Genomic DNA, 13,049 nt, shown 5'->3' on the forward strand with positions numbered 1-13,049 from the left:
GCCACGGAGTGTTCGGGACCTATCAACAAAAATATTTCAAAAAATCAGCTTCATGCAATTACTGTGGAGTGAGACAGGACATTGATCATCTACTTAAGCACTGTCCAAGATTCCGGGCACTTCGTGGAACCCACATGAATAATTGCGAAGAGGAACATCAATTCTTCGCTATATTGACCTGCAGGAAAATTGTGACTCAAATTATTAAACAAACCCTCGAGGACATTCTAGCCCCAGATCAACTGGCCCCAGTCATGAACCAACAATAGAGCATGTCATCGTTAATTTTTACTAATCAACTTTTAGCCTTACATTTTGTATTTTTATCTACTTTCGATTTTAGACTTCATAGACTTCTAGTCAGACTTTTACTTTTCGACATTTACTATTTGGACTTTTAGCTTTCATTGATTTTAGTTTTGAGATTTTTTATCTCTTGTTTCCTTATTATTATAATCATTTAATTCTCGACATTTACACCGGCGCTATTGGGTTTCATTGCCTTTAACACATGTTTTTAATTGTCAAACTTTATTGTTAATCCACTTTTAACTGATCACCACCATTGTCATTTGGCGAAATTTTACTGTAACTTTAGTTTTTAGAGAAATTTTATTGTAATAATTTTACTTTTATCTCCGTATACCCCCCTGGGGTGGGTCGGAGTTCATCCTTACTTATCACTTATGAATACCCGCTATTAATGCTTTAAATAGAGTGTAACTGTTTTATTGAGTTTGAGAATTTTATCTGTTTTAATCACATGTGACTAAACCTATAACAGTATTCACTATATTTTCTTTTCTTTTATAACCGTCGTTGAATAGCCGAACCAATTTTTTGGGTTTACAACTACTAATGTTCAACTCCGTAGCCTTGTAATTTTAAACCCAATCCAGAAGACAAGGGAACTTTTGGATCAAGTAGTGGGAGAAATTTGCTTTAGTGGAGAACTTTTTAATGAAACTAATCCGCATTTGCGCTACGTGGAGAGGAAGAGCACGAGATCCTCCCACAGTTAGTCTGATGGCAAGGGGACTCTAACCAACACCTACTAGAAGGTCAAGGCCTGCTGGCTGAGCGATTTCAACCCCGTGACGTCACGATCAGAAGGTAGCGTCTGTAGGCGGGTAGCTCCTCGGTGAGAACGCCATTCCTGGACGTAAACGAATGTAACTATGAATGTTGTCAACATATAAAGTTTGATTAAAGAGATATCGAAGTAAGTAAAAGATGCTATTTTTATTTTACTAAAGTGTTATGTTTGATAACAATATATTTATCTCTAATATGTTGTAAATTAAGTTTGAATTCAGATTGAAACTACGTATTTAATTTAACTTTAATTGTTGTTATGTTGTGACTCGTTATTTGAGTCTCTAATGTATTTATACGTGTTACCTGATCTAATTGCATTTGAATTATGAAATAACTTAATTTAGTATTCAAATATAAAATTACAAAAGCATTCGATTGTGTTTTTTATTCATACTTCATGAGCTAAAGCATCTTAAATGAAACTAAGCGATTGAAATGGACTTAGAAATTGTTAGTACAATATTTATTGTGCTTCTGCTCAAGATTTTAAATAGCCCTAGAATTGTGATATATCTTAATTTATAAATTATACATTGCAGTATGTTTGAATTATAGATTTATAGAATGCATATTAAAATATATTAATTTTAGTAATTGGTAGTAATTAAATTTAAACACATTTTAGTAAAAAGTACCAGATATGTTTAGCTTATGAATATTGATAGAATTTACATTTGTTGATATTTAGCTACTAAATCTAATATGCCTGAGAAGAATTTTAATATAGAAGAATTTCTAAATGTACCAATATTTGGGGATAAAAATATTAGTTTTTAATACTATATCAAGGTTTGGTGTCATTGTTTACTAATAGTTCTTGCGTGCTGTTAAAATACTTTTAGAAGAAGTATTTGGAATCAAGAAAATTTTAGTAAATAAATTATTTCATTGAACGCTTATTTTAGAGATTGTTAACTATATGCAGCAGAACTTCATTTATGTTAACCAAAACTTAAGAAAATTTATTTAAGAATCGGATAACTAAGAAAAATTTTTTTACATATTTTTTGGGAAGTAAAACAATTTTTTTTTTGATTTTCATTATTCCAATGACAAATTAAGGTAGATGTTGATAAATTAATATTTTAGTTTCAGCCATGAGTCTTAATGTCTGTTTATTTTTCAGGCATCAAGCATGGTTTTAAGTTTGTTGCTTTATCTTGTGCCCAGGGAACTATGATGATAATCTTAAAAAGTCAGTATCTTGGTTTCTCCAAGACACACAGCTGCAGCTATTGTTATGTGATTCATTTATGCAAAAAATATTTATAATTTGTTTTTAACTAAGAATATTTGCTTAAATTTCTAAAGATTTATTGTAATGTTTAAATTAACAAGGATTATCACTTTTGCTTTCCAAAAGTAGATTGTTTTTCATCACCCCTTTTAAAAATAAATATATAATTATTATTGTTTATTGTAAAATGATCAATTACGTCAAGACTTTTAAAAATAAATATTTAATTATTATCATAAATTGTAAAATAAATAATAGGAAGGTCATAGGAATTAAAAGCTTCAATTTAATCTAAAATGTTTAAAAGTTTTAAAACTGCATTGTAAATAATAGTCTTTTTTTTCATGAACTTCTTGCTTACTTTTAAAACTTAACTTAGTTTTAATTATTGGGTGATGTAAGGCAACTACTTGCATTATTTACATTATATTTTGTGGTACATCTCATAAGAAAACTACAATTTTGTTTTCGCTAGTATATATTTCTTATCATCCTCTAAATATAGTTCAAAGTTCCATAAGTACGAGATATTTGTGTTTTTTTTTGTTCGAAAAGGAAAATTTAGTTGACAATTTATTTAACTCCAGATTTAATTTAAAGTAATAGAATTGTATTTAAAAAGTAAGTGGAATATTTTAGATTATGTATAGAAATTTCTGCATTTCATTCAATATTTTATTTAATTTACTATCCTTTTTCATTTTATTCCTTCGAATAAACAACAAGTTTTTAAAATATGTTGTTACCAGAGCAAAAGTGTCGGGTAATTTGAATGGTTCATATATGATAAAGTATTTAATAACTACTATACAATCATTAGTAATTTACTGTTATATTTTTACATGTATATTAACAGTTTTATCAACTATCAGCATTTTCAAAAAAGATAGTTTCATTAACATGGACGGTAAAATACAGTATGTAATCAAATATTTTGAATTATCCATGAAATTTTTTTAGCCAATTTTTGTTTGCCTTCTGGGGTTATGTTTTAAAATAAAATGTAGGGCTATACATTTGCCTGCTGTACAATCATTAGTAATTTATTGTTTTACTTTTACAGTATATTAACAGTTTTATCAACTGTCAGCATTTTCGTAAAAGATTGTTTCATTAACATACACGGTAAAATACAGTATGTAAGCAGATATTTTGAATTATCCATGAATTTTTTTTACCAAATTTTTGTTTGCTTTCTGGGGTTATATTTTAAAATAAAATGCTTGGAAATTCGGTCATTTAAAAATATATGACATTTGCCATATATTTTCTTCAGAAGTATAGATACTGGTGATAATCTTGAAATTGCAAGTAATGATATAATTTAATAAGTAAAAATTTCATTCATTATTAATATTGGTGTACTTTTTATGCTCCTGTTATTTTATTAAGGGAAGAGATTAATAGATAATGGTCAGTATATAAATTTGATGTATTATGGTAGAGTTTTCTAGATATTTTGCTGTCTTGTATGTCGAGATGGTATACTGGGAATTTTAGTCAGAAAAAATTTTCAGTCTTGACCTTTTTCCCAATTTGCACCCATGACTATAATGAAATTATATTGATAAAGTAAAATGTTAGGATATTTGGTCATTTAAAAATATATGACAATTACAGTATGTTTTCTTCAGAAGTGTGGTAATCTTGAAATCGCAAGTAATGATATAATTTAATAAGTAAAAATTGCTTTCATTATTTATACTGGTGTACTTTTTATGTTTCTGTTATTTTATTAAAGGAAGAGGTTGACAAATATTTTTTGTTCAGTATATAAATTGGATATATTATGGTAAAGCTTTCTAGATATTTTGCATATGTCTTGTATGTCGAGGTGGTAAGTTGGAAATTTTATTCAGAAAAAAATTTCAATCTTGGCTTTTTTCCTCAACTTGCAAGCATGATTATAATGAAATTATATTAATAAAATAAAAAATTTTCAAGGTTCCAAATTTTTGTTTGCCATATGGCGTTATGTTTTAAAATAAAATGTTTGGAAATTTGGTCATTTAAAAATATATGACAATTACAATGTTTTCTTCAGAAGTATAGTAATCTTGAAATTGCAAGTAATGATATAATAATTGATATATGTTTGAAAATAAAATTTTTAAAAATTTTATTTTCAATGCTCCAGATTTTATTTTCCAAAATTTTATTTTCAATGCCAGACAAGAATGCTTTTGTATACATATTTTCTCTTCACTGATTTAAATAAAGATTTTGTTCTATATATATGTTTGTGTCATTATTTTAAAGCATACTTATACTTTATGATAAAATTAATCTTCATATACTTAATTACCTCATTCATAATGTTCTAGTCTATATCATCAAAGTAATGATTCAGCTTATTTAATAACTCACATAAAATCATTTTTAACGCATGCATGTAAAACAGAAGAACCTAGAAAGAAATTAGACCGACAGATGCTAATTTGTCAATTTACTGCAGTAAGTAAAAAAATTTCAGAATAATTATATAAATTGGCTATAAATATTTCAAAGGTTTATAAAGGATAAACATTTGCTTTTATTTTCTTAAGTGTTCTTTTCAATAACATTTTGTTTCCATCAATGAATGTTAAGTAATAATTTTCAATTCTTAGGAAAATATTTTTATTTTTAATCAATTGATATTTATTTAATATGATTGATTACTCTTAAAATAGTTTAAAATAGAAATTTATTCGTAAAAAAAGGTTTGGATTAAATCTTATGAAAGTAACCCAAAAAAATTTTTAAAAACTAATCTAAGATTTATTACTGAGTTAATTTATTTATTTTTCATCATGATTTTTTCCGTCTTTTGGCTCATTTTAAATTTATTATTTTAAGGCAAGGATTATATATACACAATTATTTAGATCATAAAAAATTTTGATTCTTATTTTTAACTTATAAAAATAAAAGAAAAAACAATAAATCGAATAAAACTAATAAGGAATCGACTATCCTCATATCTTCACAACCTCCTCTGATTACTTTGAAGGTAGAAAACAGCAACGCTCTTTTCTACCTCCTGATCGTGACGTCACAAACAAGCTCCCAGGCCTTCTACTCTAGGTGGTTGTGCTCTAACCCACGATCCGTCTAAGGATATTTCACGTCAGCACTGTGGTCGGTGCAAGCCGGATGCGGATTCGTTTCGACCAGCCATCGCTGGGGATTCGAACCCGGTGCTATCACAGCCCTTGAGCTATCACAGCTCAATATGCACTATATTATCGTATCCATGCACGTTGTGAAGATAAAGAGTAGTGTTTAATTTTTCCTTCCTGGTTTAGTCTATCATCCACTCTTTGATTCAACGCTTTCTTTTTCTACTTTTTGCTCGTAAATATCACATTTAATCCTATTCAATTGAATTGGGTTGTGTCACTAATAAACTTGCATTAAGTTTAAGAAATGACTAATTTCACATCTGCATAACGGTCAGACCAAAATTATGTAATTCCTAAAATAAAATAGTATGTAAATAAGGATGCACCAAAATCTAATCATAGTAACTGGATATCTGAGTTCCTTTGCTGATTTTTTAAGAATTTCTCCGACAAACTGAATAACTTACATTACGAGCTGGATGGAGGGCTTATAAGCTCTTTTAAAATTGAAGAACGGCTAGAATAAATTAAAGAAGGATATTTTATTTTATAATTTATAACTGTAGTTGAACAGCTGATCCAATTTAGGGTTTACGACTCTTAATATTCAACTACGTAACCTAGTAATTTTGAACCCAATCATCCAGAAGACAAGGGATTTCCTGGATCAAGTATTGAGAGAAATTTGCCTTCGTGGATTTTTGATGGAACTAATCTACATGCGTGCTACTTGGAGTGGAAAACCACCAAAATCTCCCCAGATTAGACTGACGGCAAGACTACTCTACCATTGAAGATATTTAACGCCAGCACTGTGGTTGTTGCGAGTTGGGTGTGGAATTCGTATCGATCAGCTATCGCTGGGTTTCTAACCCGGGTTACCTCATTGGAAGGCAAACACTCTATCTCCTGAATCATCATGGCTCTAAAGAAGGATATTAGAAAAGTTCAATCAAGGTTGCTGCGGAATTCAAACCTTCCCACTTCAGAACTTTAGGTGGAAGGGCGAACCTCCTTGACCATGGAAGCCGCTAGTCTAATTTAAGATAGTTAAGCAGGTACTTAATTTACGTCCTGCTAGAGCTGCACAATAGGGCTTTTGTGAACGGTCTGGGAAACATCCTTAGAGATGATCCGAAGACATACGTTCACAATTTTGATCCTCTGCAAATAAAATCCCATTTTTGACAAAACTTCCTCAATTTAGGCATAGATCTGAAGAGAAAGGAAATTTTCTCCAAATCCTTGTGTCCATAACACTGTTCAGCGAGAAGTTTTTCGAATTCCACAGATTTTGTGAGCACATATATTGAAATTACTAGGTGGATCTTAGCGGAGAAGCGGATCGAACCCCGGCCCCTCCGGACCGGAGTCCGATTCTCTAAACTCTTATCTACCACGACCCAGTCCAATTTAAACAGTTATTACTTAAATTATAGACGATCATTGCAAAAAAAGAAGGGTAGGCTACGGCAGGAATCAACCCCGATACTTATACGTTTCTGACTACGACTCTGAGAACATTACCTTTCTAACACATTTAATGTAACCCATCCTTCTATATGGTTAACTAAATCTAAATATTCAGTGTGTCTATGCTATTTGCTTATAAGTTCGGAGATTTAAGTGACGAAACGTGAATAACAGCTTTTGTTCTGTTGTAACGCTGAAATGTTGCTTGTTACACATGATTTAGTTGTAAAAACTGAATCGCATAAAAGCGATTCACTTGTATCTGTTCTATACAACTGTAAGGCCTCCCTGACCGAGTGATATCTCTGTTCCGATAAATGTTCTGAATCGTATAGGTAGCGGGTTTGAATCCCTACCCGTTCTCTGACTTGTGCTATGTGCTTTTCAACTTGACAAAGACTTATAAGCCATACGTTGTACTGAGTACAAAATCCCACATAATTATGTGTAACAATAAATTGTTTGCTTTTTGTTTGCTTTGTTCATTTACGTCGCACTAGAGCTGCGCAATGGGCTATTGGCGACGGTCTGGGAAACATCTCTGAGGATGATCCGAAGACATGCCATCACAATTTTGATCCTCCGCAGAGGGGATGGCACCCCCGCTTCGGTAGCCCGACGACCTGCGCGAAGTCGAGCACTTTACGGTAGAACAGTTTAACGAGGACCCATACCGCACACCCTCGGTCCCTACGCAGACTGATCCAAGTGGTCACCCACCCGCACACTGACCGCAGCCAGTGATGCTTGACTTCGGTGATTTGCTGGGAACCGTGTCTTAACGATCAGTTCACTGCGGGACAACAATAAATAAATTGAGTTTGTGTACTCAGCTATATAGTCAATTTGATGATTGATATAGTTTCATAGATCGATCAGTTTCACCGATAAATCAGAAACTTCTGCTCACAACAAATAATGTTTTCTGAATCGTTATGTAATGTTTTCAGAAAATTACAGACGAACATCTCACAGTGTAGACATGCATCTCAGATTACGACCTCAATAAAATCTTATACACTCCCACTTTGGTGCCTTTGAAAGAGGACAAAAAATAACACATCGGTCACTCACCGAGGTTGTCTTAAATTGAAACAGAAATAGGCAGCTGGAAATGTATTATTGAATTTTGAGCAAAGAAACTTATAAAAGAGTCGATCTCAAGTTTCCATGTTGTATATTCTTCTTGACTGATTTTAACTCGTGCGCCAATACGAAGATTCTTGTAACAGTGTGCTTGTCTTCATTTTTTTAATCTTATTTCCTTGGAAAGTGACGGTAAGTTAATTACGTTTTATTACAGTTTTTGATTTAAAAAAAATAATGCTTTTAGATAATACTTGATGACTTTATGCTAATACTATTTTAGTTGTTTATTTAAATTAATGTATAAACGTTTCAAATCGGGTGTTAATCATTTTTATATAATACTTGATGACTTGAATACTTGATGCTAATACCATTTTATTTTTTTATTTAAACTATAGTATGAAAGTTTTGAATCGGATGTTAGTGTTCTTATATATCTAAAACTAGAGAACTCCCCCTTTCTGAATCTACTAGACGTAAATAGTTGTGGCTAATATTCCACTTGATAAACTTCCTTTTTTGTGAAACTTATTCTATAAATTCGTTTTAAGAGCAGTTATTTAAGAACCAGTTTAAAAAATATTGCATTGATAATTTTCTATATAATGGATACGCCTGTCGTGTGTCCGATTTTCCTACTCCAATGTGGTGGAAATACGGATTTCTGACTGAATTTAACGAAATTCTTTTGATTAAATGAAAGCAGATTTCAATCCTGTGCTGTTGTAATGAAGCATGTCTGAAACTTAAACGTTTTCTTTTTTTTCCAATCATAAAAATAAGTTTTGAAATTACGCAATTAGAATTCTTACAAAAACAAAATTCTAGGAAAATAAAACATTAGTTCGAAGCGTCAAATCGTCAAGCCTTTGCATCAAAAAAAAAAAAACTTAACGTAACTGAGTTAACATTTATTTTTAACTTTTAAGCTAAGAAAATAAAAACAATCAAAAATTGTTAAGCCTAATTACCTGTTTATATAAAGTTTAATTGAGATATAATTTAATAGATTATAAATTAGTTGGAGATTAAATACTAAGCTTAAATTCTATATGCAAGACTCTGCTCTACAACTCCTTGCTCAACCTTCTGATTGCGGCTGGAACAACATGCAGACCACATGCGATGGTACAGCATAGTACACCATACTCAGAAGGTTAACTACATACCTAGCATGTCTTTAAGACCAGTTAAAAATAAAACATTGAATTTCTAATTTTCTAAATTTTGATGTGAATGGACATTAAATGACTGATAATCAATGGTAATTTTTCAAAGTATTTTTATTCTGAGTTTGCTAGCATTCAAAACAAAATTCAGGGATACTTTTTGGAAGTTTTTGAAAACCCTGGCCATTAGATTAACTATTTCAACTAAAACGAAGTTTCAGATTTTTTTATAGTGAGTTTACATAGTATTAATATGAAATATTAAAAATATAATGGAACTCTGTTAAAATTCATAACAGGGTTAGATTAATAGATTATTTTTAAAAATTACTTTTAGAAGTGCGTGGTTCTGTTAATAATTTCACAATATTATGGATTAAAATATATGCATTTTTCTAAACTACAAATGAAAATAAAGTTTTCCTAGATGCCTTTCTCTCAGTTGAAATACTGGGAAAGCAAATAAACTTGGAAGTTTCGTTTTAAAAGTAAAGTCTGAATTTAATAGTAAAGAATGCATATTTGATACAAATTTAGAGCAAGAATATTCTTTTTGATCAAAAAGTTACTTGAGCATTTGTTTTTTATTGTTGTAAAAGAACTGAGTTTTCGCACTTGAAAAAATACTAACCTTGGTAAAATCTGAATTTTTTTTCAATATTTTATATCTAATAGAAACCTAATTAGAATAATAAAACTATAGATATGTCAATTTTTAAAAGTGATTTCTTAAAAGGTTCGCTTTCTAGTATTTAGTTAACGGTAGTTTCCGTTTTCACTTTGTTTGCATGCATTTGAGTAACTTTTAAAGGTATTCCTAGTTGTCCAAAATGAAATTTCCTTAGTTACTACATAGGACAGATTGCATGACATCGCATGAAGGCAGTGTGCTTGGCAAGTGGACTGGAATACCTTTATAATATTGCTGAAGAAGTCATGCTGAGAAACAAATAGCCAGAGGTTAAAATCAAGTTGTTTTAAAAGACTCAAAAGGATACCATTAAAATGAGAATTTAAAGAAGTTCAAAGTTATGAAATGTTAGACCAAAGCTAAAATTTAAAAGTAGATTATGTAAAAGTTAAAATGAACACCGAAATGAGAATAAAAATTGTATAGTTTAAATGTTTGAAGAGTTTAAAGTCAAAAGAAAACACCAATATAGAAATATTTTTAAAACAGATTGTGTAAAATGAGAACTAAAATGAATAAGTTAACAAGCATAGAAGGATAAGATTCTTAAGAGGATAAAATAACAGAGGGCAATGAAGAATGAAAACAAATAAATGAATTGAAGTCTAGTGAATATTGCGTCTAGTGTAAAATTTTATATTTTTGGTGAATATTTAAGTCTTCAAGAAGAGATTTGACGATTGCTTTAATGTTTCTGCATCCCAACGTGGAGTACCATTGTTCTGTATTGAAATTATCAAGGGGACTTTCACGGAGTGCTTGGTATTTATGGACAAAATTGAATTGACATAAGTCTTGATAACTGTTTCAGTATTGGACTATTCTGCTGATTTGCCTAAAAACCTGTTATGATAAGACTCCATGATCCGCTAAGAATTTATTAAAGTGGGATTTGGCCAGCAGTCTCCAAGTAGAAGGATCTTTGAGGAACTCTAATGTTTGACAGATGTTTTCCCTGGATCTACAAACATTTTTCCTCTGTCTGGGTGAAAATCTTGATTTGGCTTCTATTGATCTATTTGATCTGGGCTTTGCATCTCGGGACCTCATATTCAATCCGGCTGAGACTAGTGACTACTTTGGCTGTTACGTACACCTCATTGCCTTGGATCCCAATATGGGCTTTAACCAAATTCCATTTGATTCCCTGTTTCTATAAATTTTTAAATATGTGCAAGTTTTTCAATTGACAAGTTAAAAATTTTGCTGTTTGTACTTAACGTCTAAACTCATTTTATTAAACATGTACTACATATTAACTATCTGAAACAAGACTTTATCTCTAAGTATATCTTGTTTTACGTCTGCATAACCTTTTGATGGAATTAGACTAATTTTTACGCGAGTGAACCCGAAACTTCTATAATACTATTGAAATTTTGCAGTTGCGTGTTATCCACCTCTTGATGCCTGCATTAGGATCTTTAATTTTCTTTGACCCATGTCAATATCGCAGTACTTTTCTGACTCTTCGGATGAACTATTTTCTATTAAGTATTAACTTTAAAAACTACAGCATTCAATGCCTTCGGGAGAAAGAAGTTGCTCATATATTATGGAAGCTTCACTAATTTACTGTAATTTTACTTCTTATTATATCAGACCTTTCTTTCCGTAAAAGCATTAAGGATCTATAGAAGCGGCATCACAGCACTAGTTCACTTCATAAGAAGCAACACATCTGTGCATTTAAACTACAAAAAATTTTCCCCAGGTAGTTTATACTTGTGAAATAGTTTTTATATCTGTAAATTTGTTACAGATGTCTAAAAAAGATCAACCAAAGAAAAATAAGCCAGATGATGAGCCATCAGAGCACTCATCTGATCCATCTGATGATACACCAAAGGACGAGTTAAGTCCTGGTGATGATGAGGACAGTTGTCTGTTGTCCCCTCCTCTCCCTGCTGGAGCAGAGGTATCTCCGGTAGCGAGCGGAAGTGGCGCGAGATCATCCAAAGAGGGTAAAAAGGTCACCGGTATGATGAAAAGGTGTAACCCGTTTAGAAATAAAAATCCTAAAAAACGTAGGTTGTCAAGTCCTTTTTCAAAGGCAAAAGCCGTCTTTAAGAAGACATTTCGGAAATCTGATACAAGCATCCAAACCTCTAAACCTGAATCTGAAAGGCACCCTCGCAAAATTTCTGATCCTACAGACTACAGGAAAGTTGATCTCCCAACAGGAATCGAGCCTGAGGAAGGTTTCTTCCAATCTCATTCAGCGTCTACAAGTAAAGAGACAGAGACCGAAACTGAAGATTGTGAACAAACTAGCAAGGAACCAAAGTCAAAAGGTTTTTTCAGTCATTTCTATAGTTCGAGTAAAGAAGCCACAGATAGGCCTGAAGGTAAGAAAAAAGCTAAAGCTGATCCTGCTGTCCAAAAGAAACCACTTTCTCCCAAAATATCCAAACAGTCTTGGTCCAGTGATGCTCTTTCAATTGGCTTTTTTAACGATGGAATGCTGCCATCTGAATCTTCAGGGGTTCCTACGGAGTCTACGTCTGTAGACACACAAGATGTTAAATCAGGCAGCAGTGTTTCGCCGGTGTCTTCCAGTAAGGAACCTTCAACCAAACGATCTAAGGCTGAAGATGATGACAACGAGTCTGGTGACTCAGACTGACTTGTGAATTTATTAGGACTACTTTTAAACTTGTACCATTTTTATGATTGAGTGTTTCGTGGGAACATTTTTAAAAATAAAGTGCTTTGAATATTTGCCCGTTTTTTTACTGAACTTAAGTGCAGTAGTAGTGTGCAGGTTTTAACACTACCAAGATAATCTGTATTGACGAAGTCAAAATGTTTTAAGTTTGAAAAAACGTTCCGTTTTTACATTTTCAAAGATTCTATGTATTTTTATGTTTTAGTGTTTAATTCGCATCGGACAACATTGATATCTTGATTTTTTTTAAATGGTCATTTACGATTAATGGAAGTCCTTGAGTGTAAAAATTTATAACCAATATTCGTGTTCAAGAATTTTTTTTGTTAGGATAATGTGCAATGGCTTCATAAATTATGTTCTTATTCCTTATAGAGTTGAATCAAAACTTATTTATGGTAATGAAGTGAGATTTTTGTAAGATGTTATTGTCTTTTGTATCAAAGGTTTTCAATAACAGTCTTATTAGTGATCTGGAAGATTTGATAAGTGACAATCCATTCGAAGACTGTCCCCATAA

The 13,049-nt window shown here is 31.5% G+C and overlaps 1 protein-coding gene and 1 long non-coding RNA gene across 2 annotated transcripts; both read left to right on the plus strand.

The window, feature by feature from the left end:
• The first annotated feature begins 1,079 nt into the window (after positions 1–1,079).
• On the plus strand, positions 1,080–4,568 carry LOC147803137 (uncharacterized). The gene is made up of 2 exons (XR_015429789.1): positions 1,080–1,222; positions 2,225–4,568. It is a non-coding gene; the product is annotated as an uncharacterized LOC147803137 (long non-coding RNA).
• Positions 4,569–8,056: 3,488 nt separating this feature from the next.
• LOC107441676 (uncharacterized) lies at positions 8,057–12,582 on the plus strand. Its single transcript, XM_016055019.4, has 2 exons — positions 8,057–8,190; positions 11,624–12,582. Exon 2 carries the CDS (start codon positions 11,624–11,626, stop codon positions 12,485–12,487), a length of 864 nt encoding a protein of 287 aa, XP_015910505.3. The 5' UTR covers positions 8,057–8,190; the 3' UTR covers positions 12,488–12,582.
• The last annotated feature ends 467 nt before the right edge of the window (positions 12,583–13,049 follow it).

Source organism: Parasteatoda tepidariorum, chromosome 10, assembly GCF_982258835.1.
Source record: "Parasteatoda tepidariorum strain Cologne lab strain chromosome 10, Ptep-v5.0, whole genome shotgun sequence".
Lineage (NCBI taxonomy): Eukaryota > Metazoa > Arthropoda > Arachnida > Araneae > Theridiidae > Parasteatoda > Parasteatoda tepidariorum.

Excerpts from the sequence above, each read along its gene's own strand:
- LOC107441676 (XM_016055019.4), top strand. The coding sequence starts at position 11,624 with ATGTCTAAAAAAGATCAACCAAAGAAAAATAAGCCAGATGATGAGCCA.